At 38.4% G+C, this 25,479-nt stretch overlaps 2 protein-coding genes across 2 annotated transcripts in view; both read right to left on the minus strand.

Moving 5' to 3' along the window:
• Positions 1-5,423: 5,423 nt before the first annotated feature.
• On the minus strand, positions 5,424-7,668 carry LOC125814081 (uncharacterized). Its single transcript, XM_049493530.1, has 3 exons — positions 7,394-7,668; positions 5,562-7,323; positions 5,424-5,513 (listed from the first exon to the last, which is right to left on the minus strand). Exons 1-3 carry the CDS (start codon positions 7,666-7,668, stop codon positions 5,424-5,426), a joined length of 2,127 nt encoding a protein of 708 aa, XP_049349487.1.
• An 824-nt stretch (positions 7,669-8,492) lies between these two features.
• LOC125814082 (uncharacterized) overlaps positions 8,493-25,479 on the minus strand; it is a 34,705-nt gene continuing 17,718 nt past the window's right edge. Inside the window, exons 8-14 of the mRNA XM_049493531.1 lie at positions 21,553-22,655; positions 20,846-21,102; positions 19,767-20,404; positions 18,871-19,649; positions 17,538-17,658; positions 9,946-10,006; positions 8,493-8,797 (exon numbers count right to left, since the gene is read on the minus strand). Of these exons, the coding sequence (XP_049349488.1) occupies positions 8,493-8,797; positions 9,946-10,006; positions 17,538-17,658; positions 18,871-19,649; positions 19,767-20,404; positions 20,846-21,102; positions 21,553-22,655 (3,264 nt within the window). The remainder of the gene's footprint in view (positions 8,798-9,945; positions 10,007-17,537; positions 17,659-18,870; positions 19,650-19,766; positions 20,405-20,845; positions 21,103-21,552; positions 22,656-25,479) is intronic.

Raw genomic sequence — 25,479 nt, forward strand, 5'->3', positions numbered from 1 at the left:
TGGAAATTCGTGGATCCTTCCTTCGAAATTCCCATATCTTTAGTTAGTTTTTTTGTGTCTTTTCTTTGTGCTTCCGCATTCTAATATTCAATTCTCTATTTGTGATCTCCCTTAACCTTGGCGTTATCAAAGATCTTCCGGGTTTGCCTCCAGAACGAGAAATAGAGTTTGGTATTGATGTGATTCCAGATACTCAACCTATATCCATCCCTCCATATAGAATGGCCCCGGCAAAATTACGGGAGTTGAAGGAGCAATTAAAAGACTTATTAGAAAAAGGATTCATAAGGCCTAGTATGTCCCCATGGGGAGCACCAATTTTATTTGTACGCAAGAAAGATGGCTCGTTAAGAATGTGTATCGATTACCAGCAGTTGAATAAGGTAACGATTAAGAACAAATATCCCCTCCCTAGAATTGATGATTTGTTTGATCAGTTACAAGGTGCTAGGTGATTTTCAATAATTGACCTGAGGTCGGGTAATCACCAAGTGAGGGTCAAAGACGAAGATATACCCAGGACAACTTTTCGAACACGATATGGTCATTTTGAGTTTGTAGTCATGTCATTCGGGCTAACGAATGCACCAACAGTTTTTATGGATATGATGAATATGGTGTTCAAGCCATTTTTAGATGTGTTCGTGATAGTATTCATAGATGATATTTTGGTGTATTCAAGATCGGAAGAGGACCATGCTAATCACCTGAGACAGGCTTTACAAATTCTTCGTGATCGTAAGTTGTATGCAAAGTTCTCTAAATGTGAGTTCTGGTTAAAATCTGTGGCATTCCTAGGTCATGTTGTATCCGATGATAGAATAAGGGTTGATAATCAGAAGATAGAAGCGGTGAAAAACTGGCCAAGACCTACAACACCTACGGAGATCCGTGGTTTCCTTGGATTGGCAGGTTATTACAGAAGGTTCGTTGAAGGATTTTGTTCCATTGTTGCACCCTTAACAAAGCTAACACACAAAGAAACCAATTTTCAGTAGAGTGATGAATGTGAAAGAAAGGGTATGCAGTCTATTGTGATGCTTCGGGGGTGGGCCTAGGATGTGTTTTGATGCAGCATGGTAAAGTAATAGCTTACGGCTCAAGGTAGCTGCCGTCACATGAGAAAAATTATCCAACTCATGATCTAGAACTAGCAGCAGTTGTATTTGCTTTGAAGATATGGCGCCACTACTTGTATGGAGTTCATGTTGACATATACACTGATCACAAGACTTTGCAATATATCTTTAAGCAAAAGGACCTAAATCTGAGGCAGCGAAGATGGCTGGAGCTATTAAAAGATTATGACATTGATATCTTGTATCATCCCAGGAAAGCAAATATAGTAGCTGATGCATTAAGTCGTAAAATAATGGCAAGCACCTATGGGCAGTCTGTGGAAAGACAAGAAATAACTAAGGATCTATGTCAACTATCTAGCTTGGGGGTTCGGCTTCTTGAATCTCCTGACAAAGGGGTTATTGTGCAAAATGCGGCAGAATCCTCATTAGTAGTAGAAGTGAAAGAGAAGCAGTACACTGATCCTATTCTATTAAAGCTTAAGGAGAATGTACAACAGGGTATAACAAAGGATTTTGACCTTATGCAAGAGGGAGTACTTCGATGTCAAACAGATTGTGTGTACCTAATGTAAATGAGTTAAGAAAGAGGATTATGATGGAACTGCATCATTCGAGATATTATGTCCATCCGGGGTCAACTAAAATGCATCATGACTTAAAATAAATGTATTGGTGGGGGGACATGAAGAAGAACATTGCGGAATTCGTGGCTCAGTGTCCAAATTGTCAACAAGTGAAAGTAGAGCACCAAAAGCCCGGAGGTTATATGCAGTGTATAGAACTTCCAATTTGGAAGTGGGAAATGATCAATATGGATTTTGTCACTGGTTTGCCTCGTTCATTTCGAAAGTTTGATTCTATATGGGTAGTTGTTGATAAACTGACCAAATCAGCGCACTTCTTACCGGTCAAGACTACTTATACAGTTGAGGAATATGCGAGGTTGTATATTAAAGAGATAGTTCGTCTACATGGAGTGCCAATCTCTATTATATATGATAGGGGAGCTCAATTAACTGCAAATTTTTGGAAGTCATTTCAGTAGAGATTAGGAACACAAGAGAATTTAAGTACAACCTTTCACCCTCAAACAAATGGTCAGGCAAAGCGTACAATTCAAACACTCGAGGATATGCTGCGAGCTTGTATATTGGACTTCAAAGGTAGTTGGGATGATCATTTGCCATCGATCGAGTTTGCATACAACAATAGCTACCATTCAAGTATTAAAATGGCACCTTATGAAGCTTTATATGGTAGAAAATGTAGATCCCCAATTGGCTGGTTCGAAAAAGGTGAAACCACCTTATTTGGGCCAGATCTTGTTCATCAAGCTATGGAAAAAGTCAAAGTGATACAGCAGCGGCTAGAAACAGCTCAAAGTCGATATAAATCATATGCGGATGTTAGAAGGAGAGGACTAGAATTTTCTATAGGGGATTGGGTGTTCTTGAAGGTGTCACCAATGAAAGGGGTAATGAGGTTTGGTAAAAAAGGAAAATTGAGTCCACGTTATATAGGGCCATATAAGATTATTCGAAGAGTTGGCCAAGTAGCCTATGAGTTAGAGCTACCACTAGAGCTTTCATCAGTTCATCCGGTGTTTCATGTCTCGATGCTTCGAAAATGCATAGGTGACCCATCTCATATTACTCCTACTGAAGATGTACAGATTACGGGACCGTGCTTCTTATATGATTAGTGTTGGTTTAAACTAGCTCGCAAGGTGATGTAACACCTTGCACGTTTCAGCATGTGTACTGCAAGTTAGCTCCGACGGAAGTATTTGAACTAGAGGTAGTAAAGTGGTAATTGGGCCAAATACACTACCACCTACTTGCAATAATTTGGCCCAAGTTGAGTAGAAGGATCAGGGAAAAATGGACAGCCAAGGCCCAATAGTCTTAAGTCCAAAAAGTCCAAAAAGTCCCAAGTGAAAAGTCCAAATAGGTGGACCACCTACTTGCATTAATTATGGCCCAAATTGACATGAATAGAGGGATAATTCGGAGTAGGGCCCAACAAGTGTTGAAGTTCCCAAAAGCCCAAGTTAAAAGGCCAAGTATGTGGGGCCAAGTAGGTGGGTCACCTTGATAACGATCAAGGAAGGAAAGGAATAAAGAAAGAAAGGATATGTGGATTAATACTCAAGTTATTGAAATTATGGGCAACAAGAAGGGACTAAAACCCTCACCTCCAAATTGACTTCAACAACCTAAATTCAACCCAAAGAAGAATAATCAAATGAAACCAAGAATCACAAAGGGGTAACACTTTGATTAATCAAACGCAAGAAGTTAACAAGCAATCCCAAGAGTTCACCCAAATTACTCACTAAGAAGATACTATAATTTGAGAGTCAACATTCAATATAGTCTAAGTCTTCCCAAAATAAAACAGACTACTATTTATACTAAAAAAATAAACAAGACACTTTTTGACAATTTTACCCTTAATGAGATAAGCGCCTTGTTTGGTTGCCTTCTTTTGTGAATTCTTGAATTCATGAAATGGTCATTTCCACACATGGCCTCTTTCCTTCTTCCTTCTCATTTTGATGTACCTTACACACATTGTATGTTTTTCTTTGGTGACCTTCAAGCTCCTCTAATGCTTCCCTTTTCTTGAACATTGCTTGTAGGCCTTGAAGATCCTTTGCTTGACTCCGTGTGAATGGTCTTGAGGGGTATATGCCACTCATGTTATTGTCATCCATGCTGCCCATGTTATCATCCTCCCCTTCTTGAAAATGATTCGTCCTCAAATCCAAAGGATCACCTACAACACAAGGAGACAAATCACTAACATTGAAAACATTATGAACATTATACTCACATGGCAGGTCAATCATGTAAGCATTGTCATTGATTCTCTTGAGTACTTTGAAGGGTCCATCCCCTCTTGGGCTTAGCTTCCCTTTTCGTACTTGTGGAAACCTCTCCTTTCGGAAATGTACCCACACCCAATCATCTGGATTGAAGATCACTTTCTTTCTCCCTTGATTCTTTCGAATGGCCACCTTTGAATTGTTCTTTTCAATGGCCTCTTTAGCATTGGCATGAATGTTCATCATCTCCTTTGCCCTTTTCTTGGCATCTAGGCTCATAACAACATCGCTAGACAAAGGAACCATGGTTAATGGAAACAAAGGTTTAAAACCATAACATCCCTCAAATGGAGACATTCCAATAGAGGAGTGGAAAGACCGATTATATGCAAATCCACTCAAGGGTAAACGGTCTTCCCAAGTAGTTGGGGTTCCTCTAATCATGCATCGAAGCATGCTTCCAAGAGTCCGGTTGACTACTTCGGTTTGTCCATCAGTTTGAGGATGGCAAGAAGTAGAGAACATAAGTTTGGTACCAAGTGTACCCCATACACTCTTCCAAAAATGACTAAGAAACTTGGAGTCCCTATCACTAACGATGGTTTGAGGGACTCCATGCAATTTAAGTACATTGATAATAAACAAAGATGCTACATGGGATGCATCATCACATTTATGGCATGGAATAAAATGAGCCATTTTAGAAAATCTATCCACTACCACAAATATACTATCATGTCCTCTTTTAGTCCTAGGAAGTCCCAACACAAAGTCCATAGAAATATCCATCCACGGACCATTTGGAGTAGGAAGAGGAGTATACTTACCTTGAGGCCTAGTCGTGGCTTTGGCTTGCTTGCATTCTAGACATTGTCCACAAATCCTCTCCACATCATGCTTCATTTTGGGCCAAAAGAACTGCTAAGAATTATTATCAAGTGTTTTTGGTACCCCAAACTGTCCCATCAAACCACCACTATGAGCCTCCTTGACAAACAACTCTCTCCATGAGCTCATGGGCACACATGCTCGGCCATCTTTGAACAAGAAACCACCAACCAATTGGTACCTATCAACTCGCTTCGCTTGACTAAGATTATCAAAAGTATCTTTGAGTCGGAATCCATAGAATAGAATCCCTTTAAGCTTTCAAACCCCATCATTCTAGAAACCAAGGTATTGACCAATACAAACCTTCGTGATAGAGCATCCGCTACCACATTTTCCTTGCCTTGCTTGTAGTTGATCACATATGGAAAGGTTTCAATGAATTCAACCCACAAGTAGTGTTGCCAATGAGCCAACACTCGCACAAGTGCATACAATTCCTTGTCATAAGTTGAGTACTTGAGTGTAGCTCCCTTTAACTTTTCACTAAAGAAAGCTAATGGTTTTCCTTCTTGCATCAACACACCACCTATACCAACACCTGAAGCATAACATTCAATTTCAAAGGCCTTGTCAAAGTTGGGTAGTTGGAGCAAGGGTGCAGAACTCAACATCAATTTCAAGGCTTAAAAAGACTTCTCCTGCTCCTCACCCCATACGAAAGGTACATCTTTCTTGATCAGTTTGGTCAAAGGAGCAGCAATTGAACTAAAGCCCTTCACAAATCGCCAATAAAAACTTACTAACCCATGAAAACTTCTTACCTCAGTTGCACTGGTTGGGGTCGGCCAAGTCTTGATGGACTCCACCTTCTCGTCATCAACCTCAATCCCATTTGCACTAACCACAAAACCCAAAAACACAACTTTATCAACACAGAATGAATATTTCTTGAAATTAGCAAAGAGACGCTCTCGTAGTAGGACATCAAACACTTGTTTCAACTGGGATATATGTTCCTCTATTTTCTTTCTATAAACAAGTATGTCATCAAAATACACCATAACAAACTTTTTGATGAAAGGTTTGAGAACACGGTTCGTCAATCTCATGAAAGTGCTTGGGGCATTCGTCAATCCAAATGGCATCACAAGCCATTCATACAGCCCAAACTTTGTCTTGAAGGCCGTCTTCCACTCATCACCCGGTTTCATACGAATTTGATGATACCCACTTCGAAGGTCAATCTTGGAGAAAATAATAGAACCACATAGCTCATCAAGCATATCATCAAGTCGAGGAATGGGATGTCGATACTTAACCATGATCTTATTTACGGCTCTACAATCAATACACATTCTCCAAGTGCCATCCTTTTTGCGAACAAGAATTACCGGTATGGCACAAGGACTTAGGCTTTCTTTGATCAACCCCTTCTCAAGAAGCTCTTCCACTTGCCTTGATAGCTCTTTTGTTTCTGCAGGGTTACTCCTATAAGCTGGACGATTGGGGATTTGTGAACCCGGTATAAAATCTATTTGGTGCTCGATTCCCCTCAAGGGTGGTAATCCAACGGGCATCTCATCCGGAAATAGCTCATCATAGCCCTGCAAAAGAGAAGAAATAATACTAGGCAAAGTGCTAGTATCTTGGTTAGCATGTAACAAAAGGTTGGTGTTGACAAGGCACACTAGAAAGCATTCCTCATCCACACCCTTTAAACACTTGCTTGGCTTTGCTATCATGCACATGTTCTTATTATTTTTAATCAAGGCACTCCCCTCCTTTGGAACGATGGTGGAACTTTCACCTTCACCTTTTGTCGCCTCGTCTTTTATTCTCTCCTGAAGCTCCTTCATAGCCCGATAGTCCTCACTCACTTGATATGGAGTGAGAGGTGCAAGCACATACTTTTTACCTTCAATCACAAAAGTGTATTTGTTGGATCTCCCTTGGTGCACAACATCTCTATCAAATTGCCAAGGTCTCCCCAACAGTAGGTGACATGCCAACATGGGAACCACATCACAAACCAATTCTTCATTGTACTTTCCCACACTAAACCGAATACTTGCTTGTTTGAGGACCTTCATCTCTCCACTCTCGTTGAGCCATTGTAGCTTATCAGGATTGGGATGCTTGCTGGTTTGTACTTTCATACGCTCCACCAAGGAACTACTCACCATATTGGTGCAACTCCCGCTATCAATGATTAAAGAACACACTTTATCTTGGATTTTGCACCTAGCATGAAATAGATTCTCCCTTTGGTCAAGTTCTTCTTTTGCAAGGGCTCCCATAATTCTTCTCACAACACATGAAAGATTGACATTCATGATCAAGTCTTCATCATCATCAAGCAAAGACTTTCCCTTCTTCATGAAGCAAGCAAAATTCACCCTCTCGTCCAACCTTTCTTCTTCATCCCCTGAAGCACCTTCCTCTCCTTCACCCCTATCTCCCTCTCCCTTATTTTTTTCTTCACCCTCATCTTCATCTTCATCTTCAGTCTTATATCCATCACGAAGAGCAACAATTGTTCTCCTATTTGGACACTCACTAGCAACATGTCCCCTCCCTTGGCATCTAAAGCATTGAATTGTAGAGGGTCGAGGAAAGTTAGGTTTAACATAGTTACCTCCTTGTGGTTGCTCACTTGCCTTGGATTTGTAAACAAGCTTGACTTGGGCAAACTTGACCTCCACCTTTAGGTTGCTCCCTAGAGGATGTCGTCTTCCAATTATCTCTACCTTTGCTCCATGTGGAAGTTAAAGAACTTTTGGCCTTGTATGACTTTTCTTCTTTCAAATCTGCTTCTACCTTTGAGGCATCATGGAAAGCCGCTTCAAGAGTCTCATAGAGCTTAAGCTTCAAAGGCTTCAAGATATCATACCTCAAGTTTGCCACGAATCGTATCACCGTACATTCCATATTCTCTTCAATTTTAGACTTCATCTACAAGTTCTCAAACTCATCATAATATTCTTCCACATTTTTGGTACCTTGCCTCAACATGTACACCTTCTTGATCACCTATTGGTAGTAGTTTGGAGTCAAGTATCTCAACTCCATAAGTGCAATCAACTCTTGCCAAGTAGGTAACTCGTAGTTATAATGGCTATCCCTTTCCCTCCTCTTGGAATCCCACCAGGTTGATACGTACCCCTCAAATTGCGTGAGAGCATACTTCGCCTTCAAAGTTTCTGAGATATTATTTGTGAGAAAGATCCGCTCACTTTGAATTTTCCATTCCAAGAACTTATCGGGGTCACTACTTCCTTTGAACCTTGGAAGTGTGACCTTGATAGTGTTCAAGCCCCTATCTTGATGATCATTCCTCTCCCTAAACCTATTTCCTCTATTTCTCATCCTATCGCCTCTATATCCCATCCTTTCTCCTCTATATCCCATTTTATCTCCTCTATTCCCATATTCTTGATCTCTCATGCCTTGGTCCCACCCCAAGTCCTGAGGTCGTACTCTTTCCCTTGGTACTCCATTTCCATCCCTACCCTTAAGGTCCCAAAACTCATCATTATTGAACTCCTCATGAATTTCATCATAGAGAGGATTTTGGTATTGGTAGTCTTGGTAGGGCATTTGTGGTGCATTTTGTGGATGTGATGTGGGTTCATGAAAAGATGCATTGGAATCATTTCGAAATGGTGTTTGGTATTGGACATGGTTGGCCTCAAAAGGAAGATTCTCCTGTGGCGGGTGATAGGGTTGTGGATTTGTATGTGGCGTAGGCTGTCTTAGGTGGTTTGGAGGGTTGGGAGTTTGGAAAGTGGGGCGTGGTAGTTTCGGGTTCGGCTTTGTGGAGGAGAACATAGATTATGAGCTTGTCCCAGAGCAAGGGTGGTGGAATGCACCGATGCCCTCCTTATCTCCTCATATTCGGGTTGAATTGCTTTCCTTCTATTCTCATTTTCCACCCGTACCAACCTTTCCTCCATACCTCCCATCCTTCCATTCATTTCCGCTACTTGCTTAGAGATGTTGGCGAGAACCTCCATGATGTTCTCCGAGCTCTTCCCAATTGGACTATTAGACATGATACCTACAAAACTCAACAAACGAGATTAGTAGAAAAGCCTCACGTCACTCGTATGTAGCTCTCAACTCATCTTCTATGGGGTCGTCTCAAAATTGATAGTGAACTAGCTCCGTCTCAACTCACTTTGTTCTTTCTTCTTCTTCAAGAGCAAGTTGAAGACACCAAGAACACATAGAACACCAAGAACACACACTAAACCCCAATACACTCAAATCAACTCGAAATTGGCTCAAAATTTAGGATTTTCTTCCCTTCAACTAAGAGAACAAAGCCCACTAATTATTAACCTCCAATTTCTCCTCAATCAAAAGACCCATTTTCAAAATTTGAAAAGTTTGAAAAGCTTGAAACCCTTCAATGGTAACTTCACTTCTACAACTCCAAATTGAACAAAATTTGAAACCTAGACTCAAAAAACACTAGGGAACAAGGATCTAGTGTCAAAAACAATAAATCAAAACAGAAAAAAATTAAAAAAAATTCAGATTTTTTTTTTGACAATTTTTTTGGACTCTTTTTTAAACCAAGACTAGATTTGTAAGAACAAATCTAAACCAAGGCTCTTGATACCAAATGATAACGATCAAGGAAGGAAAGGAATAAAGAAAGAAAGCATATGTGGATTAATACTCAAATCATTGAAATTATGGGCAACAAGGGACTAAAACCCTCACTTCCCTTTTCATGAACATTGCTTGTAGTAGGCCTTGGATATCCTTTGCGTGACTCCGTGTGAATGGTCTTGAGGGGTATATGCCACTCATGTTAGTGTCATCCATTGTCACGCCTCAGATCTGATTAAGACGGACAGGCACCTGATGTCTAAATGGCCCGGGAGAACCAACTTACAACCTGTACTTACCATACATTTAACTATGATAACTATGAAGCTATGACAAGCTTATATGCCTTGTAGTGATAAAACACCGACATAGACAGGCCCAAAACTTATGTACAACACTTGGCCGTGGAGGCCACAATTGTTAAGAGACAAGACACAACCAAACTTTATACATTAGTCTACAAAGCCTCTACAAGATAGACAACCTTAGGTTAGGTCGGGACAAGGGCCCGCCTTATCCTTAACTACTATACGATAACAAAATAGATGCCAAAGACTCGATTAAGCCCCGAATCAACTTGGAGCTCACCATTAGCAGCTGAGTGTCCTGTGCTCCTACTGGGGAGGTCTACTAGCTGGAGTACCTGTGGCTGCAGCATGAAATGCAGCATCCCCCGAGAGGAACGTCAGTACGAAGAATGTACTGAATATGTAAGGCAATAACATATGTAAACAAGAGCTCAATTGAAATCAAGTATCAATATGTAACTGCATAGATTAGATTAAAGACCACCCTTGTTGCTGTTGCGGGATCATGTACATTATATTTTTTTCTGTAAATTTTCTTTACATTGTGATCTCTGTAAAGCATGTGATACAAATAACCAACTGATCAGTGGTAAAAGAGGATAACCCATGCTAGGAATTTTAACCCCTGAGATGCTGTCCTCAAATATATAAATTTGGGATCGACCCATGCTAGGCTTTTGCCCTTGGGCTGCCACCCTTACGCATATACCGCTTCATATAGTTTCTTTAATCTTTGAGATTGTTATTTTGGTGGTCATAATTATTTTTTAGCATCAGAATTGTGGATCAGTAGTAGGAAATATGTGAATATGCACTTAGGGCAATAACAATAACACAAGATGGAAATCTAACACTAATGAATTACATAAGAGCTCAAATGACACAATGGACCTCATTTGATTGACATGAGGAATCACAAAGCTACTGCTGGAAATTACCCTTTTCTTATACCAATACTTGGAAAAGTAAAGATGCACATATATTGAAGCAATTCGACACACTAAGGAGAGGGGAACTATTGTTAGCTGTGTTTGGGATTGTACGCTGCCACTAAGTGTCTTCTACTTGAAAGAGCACTTAGGAAGCTCACTTGCTGGTACTAACACAAGCAGAGTTCATGCCAAATAATATAGAATCGAATAGCCTTACATACCTTGCTGTACCACTCAAATAGTACAACGAATTAACCTCTTTCCCTTCCGATTATTAATCTACAATGAAATAAGTAACACAACTAATATTAGTAGCTAACCAACATATTGGGCTACTTAAACTTGGCAAACAATAATCAGGCAGCAAACCCATACTTATCAAACCGATGGTATGCATTCCACCCCTTCTCCTTTAATAACGTCATATACAATACGACCTTCTAAGAAGGTCCCCTAAAACTCCTCGGGCTTTATAACATATGCAAAAAAGTATATAAAGGGGTTGCAGGCAGCAAGCTCATGCAAAGCCCAATTAGATGGTACGTTACTGCACCCTTTACCGTTTTATCCTTTAACAAGTTCTCATGACTTCTGCACATGCCTCCTTATGTTACTATACACAAATCAGTTTCTAAACATCAGAATGTGGCAGTAGCAATATGAACTCACGATTTCCGACCACTGTCCCTTGAGCATCCAACTAACATTACATTTAAAATGCTCAAATGGGCTAACAATTGAGTTAAAGGGGACTCCCCTCCATGGCTGTCCCAACATGCACAATCAACCAGAACATTCCCCAATCTCACACCATGTAAAAGGAACAATTCTCAGCTCATTAACACATACCAAATCCCCTAACCGATTCAAGCACAAAAGAGGGATGAAAAAATTAACATATGGCAGTAGCCTTACCTTAAGGTGAAATCAGTTCCTCCTCTTGAATTTCTTAAGATGGGAGATGTTACACCAACTTGTACTTGAAAAATAAAGGGTTTTCTCAGATTTTTAATGGTGAACTTGCAGGCCAGCACTTTGGAGCTTCTAGGGTTTCTTTTTGGGAGTAAATTGTTGTAGAACAAGTGAGAGATATATGAAATGAATTTCATTCTCTTAAGGGTCCTTTATGGACGTTTTTACATTAAGAAAAATGTAGAAATATCTAGTCCCTCACTTTAAGTAAGCAGGTACATCACTCCCTTAATTTCTGCCACAAGTTCTTTAAGTAGCTGCATCACCTAGTTGCCCTTTTCTTTTAAATTGCAGTCCGCATTTTTCCTAAGTAGGTGCATCACCTACTTACCACTTATTTAAGTAGGTCAGCAGTTAATCTACCATTAAGAACATATGCCATCCTTTCTACGTAAGCTACACATGTACGTGAGCAACTTAATTACGTAAGATATTCGAATCAGTAGCTTAAGCAAGTAGGTTGATTACTATGACAAATTATACTTTACTTACTCCACTTAGCCTCAAGCCTCTTTCGAATATTGTCAAACCTATTTCAAACCTTCACTACTCACATAGAACTAGTATATGCAAAATATGGGACGTTACATCCATGCTGCCCTTGTTATCATCCTCCCCTTCTTGAAAATGATTCATCCTCGAATCCAAAGGATCACCTACAACACAAGGAGACAAATCACTAACATTGAAAACATTATGAACATTATACTCACTTGGTAGGTCAATCATGTAAGCATTGTCATTGATTCTCTTGGGTACTTTGAAGGGTCCATCCCCTTTTGGGCTTATCTTTCAAAAGACATAACGGAAATCTAAGTCTCACATGGCCATCTTAGACAAAAGTTTAAACAAGATAGGGTTACGGCCCTTTAGAATCAAAGGCTTAACAATAGTCTTAAAACATTAAGTCTATGTCCTTGCTCTATGAGGACATATGAAATGATGTCTTGAGAGAACTCTAATCCGAAGATTCACTAGTAAATGCAATCACTTGCCGGAACCTACACTTGTAGTATAAATAAGAATATATGGGTTAGTGCACAAAAAATGTACTAAGTATGATGACGATGAAAAAACATGTTTTGAAAGGGACATTTTGTTGAAAGTCATGCTTTATGCCATTTTAGTAAAAACTTCATGAACATTTATCAAAGAGGCATACTATAAGTCACAACCAACATACAAAGTCACCTATTTCACATTTAGTCAAATCATATATAAAACCCCTTTACCTTCACGTTGAGCCTTCACGTCAAGTTATCCTCAAGTTATACCTTTTACAATGTATGGTTAGCGTCCCATACCACCACCCACACTAAGGTACCACCTTAAGGTCACCAAAATTGAACTTACCATTCCTCTTCTCACCTTTACACAATAGGTCATATAAGACACATAAACATCACATGAATCACATCATCACATTAAAACCATCATCTAAGACAACCCTAAGTCATACTTGTGCAATGTTCAAATAGCATCCCATACTACTACTCACACTAAGTACTCCTTCGAAGTCACCATAGACAAGGCACATTCATATACAATAAGTCATGACAAGGAAGTACTGAAAATACAATCCAAGTATAGCATGCATCTTTACATTAGACATTTAAATCAACATACTTTATTAGATTCATTTAGGACACATTCATGCATTTAGAGGACTTTCATACATTTAACCAATAAGGCTTAGAGAACTTACTATAGCCCTTTCAAAGCCTACTTGTACAATGTATAGATAGCATCCCATACTACTGCCTACACTTTGTAGTACCTATCAAGAAACTAAAGTGCACATCTCAAATGATTGGAATAGGCATTATCCGACATAGACCATGAAAGCTAAATCATGGAATCCGATGTACTATCCCATATTGTAAGGGTTGTTCTACTTTCCAAGGGTAGAACTAGTAAGCATACTATGTAGACACATAGTTATGGGGCATGGAAGATGTTCATTGGACTCTCCTAACATTGGGAGAGCCACCATCTTAGCCATATCCACTCGGTGCTAAGCCTCCATTCTGATAGAGTAGTTCATTCAATACATTGTTGTACTTGAGAGGGCTACCACCATTAGGCCTACCGACCCAAAGTACTTTCCCAAGAAAGGGCCACCACCAATAGGCCTAGTGATTCAAGGTACATTTTGGATAGCTCTTGACTTCCTTAGAGAGAGCCACCACCATTAGGTCTACCATCTCTAAGTTTATCATTTCACAAAAGAAGGAGGCCACCACCATAGGTCTACCTCTTCAAGGTTATACATTCATATTAGGTTCTAGATTCATCATGAAGGGACACTAACAATAGGTCTACCGGTTCAAGACATTGTTTAAAATACCTCATTAGTCATTTATTGAAGGCTACCAACATTAGGTCTACCATCTAAGATATTCCTTCACTCATTTAAGAAAACACTACCAACCTTAGGTCTACCAATTCTAAGCCATCTACACATTCATTAGTCATTTATGGAAACAATGCCCTTAAGTCTATCCATTCATAATCATCAAGTCAAGACACATTCATCACTCATATATGAAAGGAATGCCATAGCCTATCGATTCATATTCATCAAGTCAAGACACATTCATTGTTCAAGAAAAGGATGCATAAGTCGACCAATTCTAGATTCAACATTACATTATAGAACCCTTTACATTCCATCATCAACATTCATGAGTGTTAATAGAGAGATAACGTTGAATCCTAAAACAATAAGCCTCTAAAAAAGATCGTTACTCTACGGTTGAAATCACATTGAAATCCTACACATTATACATTCACATGTACAATATCATGATAATACTTCAATTCCTCAAACTATGCCTTCAAGGCCATGATCATAATTTACATAGTAAGTAAACACCTCCACCTTTCAAGTGGATCAACAATTCAAGAACAATTCTACTTTAACAAGAAATTAGGTCAAACTTGCCCTTTCAAGGCTATGATCACAATTCCTCAATTCACCAACAATTCACCATAATAAGACATAGATGATGATACAATTTAATAATCTATATCAATCTAAGCATAAATCCACCATTATTCATTCAGAATCAATAGACCCGCTTCATAAGTCACAATTTAAAAATTGAGAGGAATCATGGGTTCATATATTTAAATCATCAATTAAACATCAACATAGTTATAATTTATCATTTTAAAACATTTGATGCAAGAACCTGTGAGTTTGAGTGAAATCTAGGTTTTTGAGAAACTTGAAGACTTTGAAAACTTCTTTGAAATTGACTCGAGGGTGAAATATAATCCTAGATTAAGGATCACCATAGCTTATACTTGAATAATCGCACGAAATAGAAGAAGAATCACCTTGAAACCCCAAACCCTAGCTTGATCTTGACCTTGATCTCCAATGGAGTTTCTAGAGAGAATATTTGTGGGAGGGAATTGTTTGATTTGAGAGGTGATGTCTAAATGAGGGATTCAATGTTTTAATGATCTTAAAATATGTTAATACACCTAAAATAACCGTCCATGCACTTTAAAAGACTAGGGGTGAATTTACCAATTCACCCCACCAATGCCGAACTAAAAAACCAGATTGCAGGTCCAATCCACGAGTTATCATCCACAGACCGTGGATGGATTGACGGGACCATACTGTGCTTTTGTGGTTTGGATCAGAGACCCTTCTTTGGGGATCTTCACCTACGGATGCCATCCACGGGGAGTGGATTGACCTATGGGGCGTGGACCCCTTCCGTAGGTCACCCCTTTTGGCCAACTTTGGTCATTTGGGGCAGTCTTGGGTTAGACTTATGGTCCTCCTCAAGGACCCCTTGGGTTGTCCTTGGGGAGTCGTTCCTTGACGTTTGACCCCTAAACCCCTTAACCCAAGCTCAGGATAACATACAACAACATCAAACCTCAAACCAACTCAAATGCATATACGTTAGGCTCTAGTTTCACTAGTTCATTTTTAGGGTTGTTACAGTACAACTCCCCAAGGAATAACCAAGGGTCCTTGATGAGGACCCTAAATTAGCCCCCAAATTCTTTTTTATGTACACTGTCCACACAAGGGTTTATGGCAGGTGAAAGCCTTCACTGCCCGTAAAGACACCTCATGAACCTTGCCTTCGCCGTGTAGGCAAGGAGGCAAGTCCACGTGACGGTTCACGAGGCGTGGAGGAATCCAATTCACATGAAAACCCCTCATGAAGCTTTCCTTAGCCTTGTAGGCAGGAAGGAATGTCCATGTGAGGGTTCACAATGCGTGGAGGACTCTACTGCCTGTGAAGAGCTTCTCGTGAAGACTACCTTAGCCACATAGGCAAGGAGAAGTTCATGCTAGGGACCACAGCACGTGGAAGCTTCCAGGGCTCGTGGTAGCCCTCATGGACCCTTCCCTTAGCTCTACCAGCCAAGGGCACAAGTCCACGTGAGGGACCACAGCGCGTGGAAGGGTGCACTCCCTGTGAAGACCCTCGTGGACTTTGCCTTAGGCGCGCATAGGCAGTCCACGTGGGGTGGTAAAATGGCCATTTTTGTAATTTCTAATTTTTAGTCCAATTAAAATGGATATATTTGATATCATTTTTAAATAACTATATAAGGTATTTTGAGTCAATATACCCCCAAACTAAATCGTTTTCACAAACACCCAAATCAACAGCACAAGTTCATCTTCCTCACAATATTTCTTTCTCTAGAACCCCATGAAGAAGAAGAGTAATTTTGAAGCTTGGGCTTAAAGAAATTAAGGGTTTTTCCTCAAATTCTTTGAAGAATCATCATTCAAGGTATGGTAGTCTTCATATGTGGGTAGACTTCTGATAACAACAAGGTTAAGGGAGATCACAAATAGAGAATTAAATATTAGAATGCGGAAGCACAAAGAAAAGAAACAAAAAAAACTAAATAAAGATATGGGAAATTCGAAGGAAAGATCCACGAATTTCCAAAGATTAGATGTTCTAAGGCCTTGAAAAGATCCAAGTAACAACGTATAGATTTATGGAAGAAATCTAACGCCTTTACTTGAGAAAACGAATCAAAACGATAGATTCGGATCTTGACCGCTTTATGAGTAACTAAAGACAATAATTAGTATGTAGAAACTAATCACCTTCTAAAGAATACCAAAAAGAAACCAAAGATATCACAAGAAAAAGTTACTTTATACCTTAAACTATGAAACTAGTAAAGGTTTAAAGATAAATTCTCAAAGAACAAGTCACAAAGGTTCAAAGAACTCTCTCAAATATTCTTAATATCAATCTAAATTGTCTTTAATGAATGAAAAGGACTCCTATATATAGGAGAAGGGAAAAACGTCCAAGAAGCCAAACCCTAAAAAAAAACAATTACAAGGAATCCTACTCTAGAAAGGAAATAAAGTAACCTAACTAGGAACAAATTTAGTACTTCTAGGAAAGCATTAAATGGTACTTAGGAGACCATAAATAGACTAAGGAAAATATTAATAACCTATATATAAATAAATAAATAAGGTAAATCCCAACTAGGAAAAGAATCTTGACAATCTTGGAAAGTTTGACTAGTCTTCTCTCAAAACTTGGGCAGAAAGCAACTCTTGTTGTGGCTGATTCTTGGACTCTTCTTGACCTTTTTTGCACGAAATTGGACCTTAAAATTCCTCATCTTGGGCTTGAATTTGGGCCACCAAATAATTGTAGCATTTGGACAATTCCTCTCCCTTGGGCTTGAGCTCTTCTTCCCCAATAAAAAACCTTTGGATCAGCGATTGAAGCCCATTGAGCTTATCATTGAACTCCTTGGTTTGAGATCTTGTTATGGGCCTCCTTGGAGTTTCTAAAGCGTCATCCTTGTCCTTCAATAGAGTAGAGCTTCCTTGGATGCTATCATTCCCCTCTTCTTGAAGAGAATTCGTCCTCGAATTCAAATCTGCATCAAAATGGGAAAGATCAGAAACATTAAAAGTAGCCCTAACTTGGAACTCACCAGGAAGATCAAGTTTATAAGCATTGTCTCCAATCCTTTCAAGGACTTTGTATGGCCCACTTCCTCTAGGATCTAGTTTGGTCTTTCTTTTGGAAGGAAATCTTTCCTTTCGCATATGCACCCAAACCAAGTCACCAGGTGATAGCATCCAAGGAAGCTCTACTCCATTGAAGGACAAGGATGACGCTTTAGAAACTCCAAGGAGGCCCATAACAAGATCTCAAACCAAGGAGTTCAATGATAAGCTCAATGGGCTTCAATCGCTGATCCAAAGGTTTCTTATTGGGGAAGAAGAGCTCAAGCCCAAGGGAGAGGAATTGTCCAAATGCTACAATTATTTGGTGGCCCAAATTCAAGCCCAAGATGAGGAATTTTAAGGTCCAATTTCGTGCAAAAAAGGTCAAGAAGAGTCCAAGAATCAGCCACAACAAGAGTTGCTTTCTGCCCAAGTTTTGAGAGAAGACTAGTCAAACTTTCCAAGATTGTCAAGATTCTTTTCCTAGTTGGGATTTACCTTATTTATTTATTTATATATAGGTTATTAATATTTCCCTTAGTCCATTTATGGTCTCCTAAGTACCATTTAATGCTTTCCTAGAAGTACTAAATGTGTTCCTAGTTAGGTTACTTTATTTCCTTTCTAGAGTAGGATTCCTTGTAATTGTTTTTTTTAGGGTTTGGCTTCTTGGACGTTTTTCCCTTCTCCTATATATAGGAGTCCTTTTCATTCATTAAAGACAATTTAGATTGATATTAAGAATATTTGAGAGAGTTCTTTGAACCTTTGTGACTTGTTCTTTGAGAATTTATCTTTAAACCTTTACTAGTTTCATAGTTTAAGGTATAAAGTAACTTCTTCTTGTGATATCTTTGGTTTCTTTTTGGTATTCTTTAGAAGGTGATTAGTTTCTACATACTAATTATTGTCTTTAGTTACTCATAAAGCGGTCAAGATCCGAATCTATCGTTTTGATTCGTTTTCTCAAGTAAAGGCGTTAGATTTCTTCCATAAATATATACGTTGTTACTTGGATCTTTTCAAGGCCTTAGAACATCTAATCTTTGGAAATTCGTGGATCTTTCCTTTGAATTTCCCATATCTTTATTTAGTTTTTTTTGTTTCTTTTCTTTGTGCTTCCGCATTCTAATATTTAATTCTCTATTTGTGATCTCCCTTAACCTTGTTGTTATCACCAGGTTTAAAAACAACATATTTTCTGCCCTTATTCCTTCGCAATGCAACTTCCTTGTTCTTCTTTTCAATTGCAAGCCTTGTTTGTTCATGAATTTTCTTCATCATATCAGCCTTCTTCTTACCATCAAGATTAGCAAAATCATTAGTAGGCAAAGGCAATAAATCAAGGGGGGTAAGGGGGTTGAATCCATATACAACTTCAAAAGGAGTCTTACCAGTAGAAGAATGGAAGGTCCTATTATAAGCAAATTCTACAATAGGTAAGTAATCTTCCCAAGAAGTCAACTTTCCTTTCAAAATAGCCCTCAACATGTTCCCTAAAGTTCTATTAACCACTTCCGTTTGCCCGTCCGTTTGTGGGTGACAAGATGTAGAAAATAGCAATTTAGTTCCCAACTTTCCCCAAAGAATTCTCCAAAAGTGACTTAAGAACTTGGCATCCCTATCGCTAACAATAGTTCTAGGTATTCCATGCAATTTAACCACTTCCTTTACAAACAAGTCAGCCACATGAGATGCATCATTAGTCTTTTTACATGGGATAAAACGAGCCATTTTAGAAAATCTATCTACTACCACAAATATACTATCCTTACCATACTTAGTCCTTGGCAGCCCCAATATGAAATCCATAGAAATATCAATCCAAGGGGAATTAGAAACAGGTAAAGGAGTATAAAGACCATGCGACAATGTTCTAGACTTAGCCTGTTTACATTCAAGACAATAAGAACACACTTTTTCAACATCCTTTCTCATGCTAGGCCAATAAAAATGTTCAGAAAGTATTTCCAGTGTTTTGGGTACACCAAAATGTCCCATTAGCCCTCCACAATGTGCTTCCCTAACAAATAGTTCACGCAACGAGCAGTTAGGAACACATAATTTATTTTCCTTGAATAGAAATTCATCTTGAAGATTAAATTTCTCAAAAGGACCTAACTTACATTCAGCAAAAATCTCACCAAAATCAGAATCATTAGCATAGAGGAACTTGATTTGGTCAAAACCCAATAACTTTGAAGTAAGAGTAGAGATCAAAACATACCTTCTTGAGAGTGCATCAGCAACCACATTCTCCTTTCCTTGTTTGTAAGCAATTACATAAGGAAAAGTTTCAATAAACTCTACCCATTTAGCATGCCTACGACTAAGTTTACCTTGGCTCTTCAAGTATTTTAATGACTCATGATCAGTCTTGACCACAAATTCTCGAGGCCACAAGTAGTGCTGCCATGTAGCTAACGCCCTCACCAAGGCATATAGCTCTTTATCATAAGTTGAGTAGTTCAATGTTGCTCCACTTAGCTTTTCACTAAAGTAGGCAATTGGCTTGGAGTCTTGCATCAAAACTGCACCTATGCCCTTACCAGAGGCATCACACTCAACTTCAAAAGACTTAGAAAAATCAGGCAATTGCAAAAGAGGCGCAGAACACAATTTATCCTTCAGCAAGTTAAATGCATCATCTTGTTCCTTTCCCCATGTAAAAACCTTATCTTTTTTTATAACTTCAGTTAAAGGAGCAGCAATGGTGCTAAAGTCTCGCACAAACCTCCTATAAAAACTAGCAAGTCCATGAAAACTCCTAACTTCAGTTACACTATTAGGTTTAGGCCATTCTTTTATTGCCTTGATTTTCTCATCATCTACTTCAACTCCCTTAGAACTGACCACAAACCCTAAGAAAACCACACGATCCACACAGAAAGTACACTTTTTGAGATTAGCAAATAAGCGCTGATTTCTAAGAACTTCAAAAACTTGTTTTAAGTGCTCTAGGTGTTCATCCAGATTTTGAGAAAAGATCAAGATGTCATCAAAATACACCACAATAAATTTTCCATGGAAATCTTTAAAAACATGATTCATTAGTCTCATAAAAGTGCTTGGTGCATTAGTCAAGCCAAAGGGCATAACTAACCACTCATAAAGTCCATATTTGGTCTTAAAAGCAGTTTTCCATTCATCTCCAGGATTCATACGAATCTGATGGTAACCACTCTTTAGATCAATTTTAGAAAAGATTTTGGAACCATACAGTTGGTCCAACATGTCATCAAGACGAGGGATAGGATGGCGATACTTTACCGTTATCTTGTTGATGGCTCGACAATCTACACACATCCTCCATGTTCCATCCTTTTTGGGGACCAATAGGACTGGAACAGAGCATGGGCTCATACTCTCTCGAACAAATCCCTTTACAAGCAATTCTTCAACTTGCCGTTGTAATTCTTTGGTCTCTTCAGGATTGCTCCTATAGGCAGGCCTATTAGGAAGTTGAGACCCAGGCACAAAGTCTATTTGGTGCTCAATCCCTCTCAAAGGTGGCAATCCCTTTGGAGTGTCATCAGGAAAAACATCTTCAAAATTCTGCAAAAGAGAAGAAACACTATTTGGCAAAGAAGGAGTTAGTTGTTCAAAATTAATCAATACTTCTTTGTAAGTAAGTAGTATTATGGGCAGTCCCTCTCTCCTAGCATTCAAACACTCTTTGGCTTTTATATAAAGGCTCTCATTTTTCTTTTCCTTAGCCTCTTTCCTCTCACCAAAACATTTTATTTTTTTACTCACACCCTCTTTTACCTCTTTACTTAGATCGCTGCCCTCTCTCTCTTTCTCTCGGCCATCTCTCTTTTTTTCTATCTCTTGGCCTTTTTCTTTTCCCTCAAGCTCACTTTTTACCTCTCCCTTTTGTTTTCCCATTGTTTCCCTCAATCGTTTTTGATCTTCAAACACTTGAGAAGGAGATAATGGTGCAAGAGTATACTTCTTACCATTATGCAGAAGACTATACCTATTCTTTCTCCCATGATGAGTAGTATCCCTATCATACTGCCAAGGTCGGCCAAGTAAAACATGACATGCTTGCATTGGAACTACATCACAAAGAATCTCATCTTCATACCTACCAACATTGAATGAAATCATGCATTGTTTGTTTACTTTTACTTCTCCACAATCATTCAACCATTGGAGCCTATATGGGGTAGAGCGCTTCATGCATGCAATTCCTAGTTTATCCACCAAGTATGAACTCACCACATTTGCACAACTTCCCCCATCAATAATCATAGAATAAGTCTTCCCTTTTATCCCACACCTAGTATGAAACAAATTCTCTCTCTGCCCTTCATCAACACTACCCAAATTGATAGTCATAATTCTCCTAACCACCCCAATTATACCATCATTAGGCAGTTCCAAATCATCTTCCTCACTTACACCTTCTCCCTCTTCTTCTTCCCCCTCACTTTTTTCACTCTCATATTCTCCATTCTCTCTAAGTAGGATGTTTCTTCTACTTGGACATTCATGCATCATATGCCCCCTTCCATGACATTTGTGACATTGAATAGAACTTGAAGGTTTAGAAGATTTAGGATTAAAGGTTTTACCTCCCTCCTCAACCTTACCTTTACCTCTATCATCTTGAGGTTTGGAAGGAGCTTTCCCCTCTTGAGTTGACCATGGCTTCTTAGAGATAGTGTTTGGTCGACTTCTCCATGAGTTATTTTGCTGCTTTTTCTCAATTTGTTTTTCAACTTTTACAGACAAATCAACTAACTCATCTAAAGTTACATATTGTTGTATCTCTACTACATTAGCTATTTCTGTATTTAAACCATTTAAAAATCTAGCTATTGTAGCCTCTTCTTCCTCCATGCAGTTAGCTTGGATCATAGCCATATCCATGCTTTTGAAGTACTCATCCACCGACATGGAGCCTTGCTTCAAGCGTTGAAGGCGAGATTGTAGATCTCTTTGGAAGTATGATGGAATAAATCGCTTCCTCATTACCCTCTTCATCTCTGCCCACGTAGCAATAGGTGGTAGCTCCTCTTGCAATCTGTCCCTAGCAAGCTTTTTCCACCAAGAAGCAGCATAATCAGAAAACTCAACAATAGCAAGTTTAACTTTCTTACCCTCAGAGTAGTTATGGCAATCAAAGATGGCTTCAACTCGTCTCTCCCAATCAAGGTACAAGTCTGGATCCCTTGTCCCCTTGAAAGATGGCATCTTCATCTTTATACTATTTATATTATCATCTTCTACTCTACCTCTTTGTCCCCTCCTATCTCTTCTTTCTAGATTAAATTCAACATCAAAATCATCATTATCATATTCAGGATTTACAAAAGGGATATGGGGTACATTCCTTCTAACTTGGGGTCTAACATTATTTGGGGGTACAACATTATTCTCCCTCCTAATTGCAGCTATGGTGTCATTCTGCTCGATAATCATATCCCTCATCTCTTGAAATTGAAGGGTCCATCTCTCAAATTGTTGGTGCATAGCTTGAAGGGTGAAGTCGTTCCTTCCTTTGACCTCGGTTTCTAAACGAGCCCTTTCCTCATCACCACCTGAATTAGACATCTAAAAAAAAAAAAGAATAAATGATCAAGTATCACACTTTTAATATGGCTTTTACCCTCTTTTAAACTCACCCACACTTGCCTTTTTCCACAAAAAATCACCTTTGAACGAGAATACTTTGTAGATTTATAATTAAACCAAAACGTGTATCAAGTTCGTAGTAATAAAGTATGGAATCTTGGGGTACAAAAGAAAGTAAAGAACTAGTCCTAGAACAAGTAGGATTTAGTTGAAACAAAACGCGAATAAAAAGGGACTTATTTTAGAATTATAAGAACAAGAAAAAAAAAAAATTCCTCTTATTCTTAAAGGTCTAGAATCCCCTCTTCTTGCTACCTTCTTGCTTGGAAACAAATTAATGCAAAACTTGGAGTGCAAGTAATAAGTTTACTTGGAGAGCAAGTAATAAGATTTCTTGAATAGCAAGTAATAAGCTTTCTTGGGTATCAAGTAATCAAATTTCTTGGAGGACAAGTAATCAGATTTCTTTGAGAGCAAGTTATAACTTTTTTTTTTCTGTTCACGCAACTGTAATAATTTTATTTTTTATTTTTTTTTTTTTTTTTTTGTTGTTGCTCTAAGAAGAAATCCCAAGATTTATCAAGAACGGAATCTTGATAGAACCGCTCTGATACCACTTGATAACAACAAGGTTAAGGGAGATCACAAATAGAGAATTAAATATTAGAATGCGGAAGCACAAAGAAAAGAAACAAAAAAAACTAAATAAAGATATGGGAAATTCGAAGGAAAGATCCACGAATTTCCAAAGATTAGATGTTCTAAGGCCTTGAAAAGATCCAAGTAACAACGTATAGATTTATGGAAGAAATCTAACGCCTTTACTTGAGAAAACGAATCAAAACGATAGATTCGGATCTTGACCGCTTTATGAGTAACTAAAGACAATAATTAGTATGTAGAAACTAATCACCTTCTAAAGAATACCAAAAAGAAACCAAAGATATCACAAGAAGAAGTTACTTTATACCTTAAACTATGAAACTAGTAAAGGTTTAAAGATAAATTCTCAAAGAACAAGTCACAAAGGTTCAAAGAACTCTCTCAAATATTCTTAATATCAATCTAAATTGTCTTTAATGAATGAAAAGGACTCCTATATATAGGAGAAGGGAAAAACGTCCAAGAAGCCAAACCCTAAAAAAAACAATTACAAGGAATCCTACTCTAGAAAGGAAATAAAGTAACCTAACTAGGAACAAATTTAGTACTTCTAGGAAAGCATTAAATGGTACTTAGGAGACCATAAATAGACTAAGGAAAATATTAATAACCTATATATAAATAAATAAATAAGGTAAATCCCAACTAGGAAAAGAATCTTGACAATCTTGGAAAGTTTGACTAGTCTTCTCTCAAAACTTGGGCAGAAAGCAACTCTTGTTGTGGCTGATTCTTGGACTCTTCTTGACCTTTTTTGCACGAAATTGGACCTTAAAATTCCTCATCTTGGGCTTGAATTTGGGCCACCAAATAATTGTAGCATTTGGACAATTCCTCTCCCTTGGGCTTGAGCTCTTCTTCCCCAATAAGAAACCTTTGGATCAGCGATTGAAGCCCATTGAGCTTATCATTGAACTCCTTGGTTTGAGATCTTGTTATGGGCCTCCTTGGAGTTTCTAAAGCGTCATCCTTGTCCTTCAATGGAGTAGAGCTTCCTTGGATGCTATCAACTTCCCCATAGAGTCCCTTCAACATTAGATGTCAAATCTTACAACTTCCCCAAAAGTTAGGGTTTTCTACTCACATCATGGTTCCTTTCAAAAACGTTTTCAATTGTTGAATTATGTTGGGTTATGATTGAATTGATGATTTAACATTGATTTATGGTGTAATTTTCCGAAGAACCCATGAATTCCTCATATTGCTAAATTGTGATCTTGTAATGTGAGTGATTGATTATAGAAGCATGTAAATAGATCTTGTTTAGATTGATTGAATTAATTGAAATATGTTGTTACCCATATTTAATGTATAAATTGTAGGTGTTGGGTGGAATGTGATTCATGATTCTTGAAGAGCAAGTTATGAGAAATGTACATGAATATAAGAATTATGCATGTTCTTTAAAATTTACTTTGAGAATGAAGATTCTATAACTATGTTGTAATTGTGGTATTGAGTGAAAGGTTATTCTCCCCTATACCATTACACATGATTATGCATGGACTATCCATGACTATGATGATCTTGTTGTGTTGATTGAAAGGCTATTCTCATGATGTGAAAGGTTTTCTCACATAATAATGATTCTATGTTTGAAAGAATATTCTCACCTATTGTATCTATTAGCTATAATGATACCTTGTTGGTTTGAGTCCCAGGGCATTCTTCCATTAACATGAGCCTAAGT

The sequence above is a fragment of the Solanum verrucosum genome, unplaced genomic scaffold, assembly GCF_900185275.1.
Source record: "Solanum verrucosum unplaced genomic scaffold, falcon-dt-bn FXZP01000271.1, whole genome shotgun sequence".
In the NCBI taxonomy this organism is placed as follows: Eukaryota; Viridiplantae; Streptophyta; class Magnoliopsida; order Solanales; family Solanaceae; genus Solanum; species Solanum verrucosum.

What these genes read in the sequence shown, in the direction of transcription:
- LOC125814081 (XM_049493530.1), bottom strand. Translation starts at nt 7,668, where the DNA reads ATGGAATGTACGGTGATACGATTCGTGGCAAACTTGAGGTATGATATC. An exon ending in TGTTTACAAATCCAAGGCAA is followed by an intron (nt 7,324 to 7,393) that starts GTGAGCAACCAC and finishes TCAATGCTTTAG; the next exon opens with ATGCCAAGGGAGGGGACATG. An exon ending in CCCCAACCAGTGCAACTGAG is followed by an intron (nt 5,514 to 5,561) that starts GTAAGAAGTTTT and finishes CGATTTGTGAAG; the next exon opens with GGCTTTAGTTCAATTGCTGC.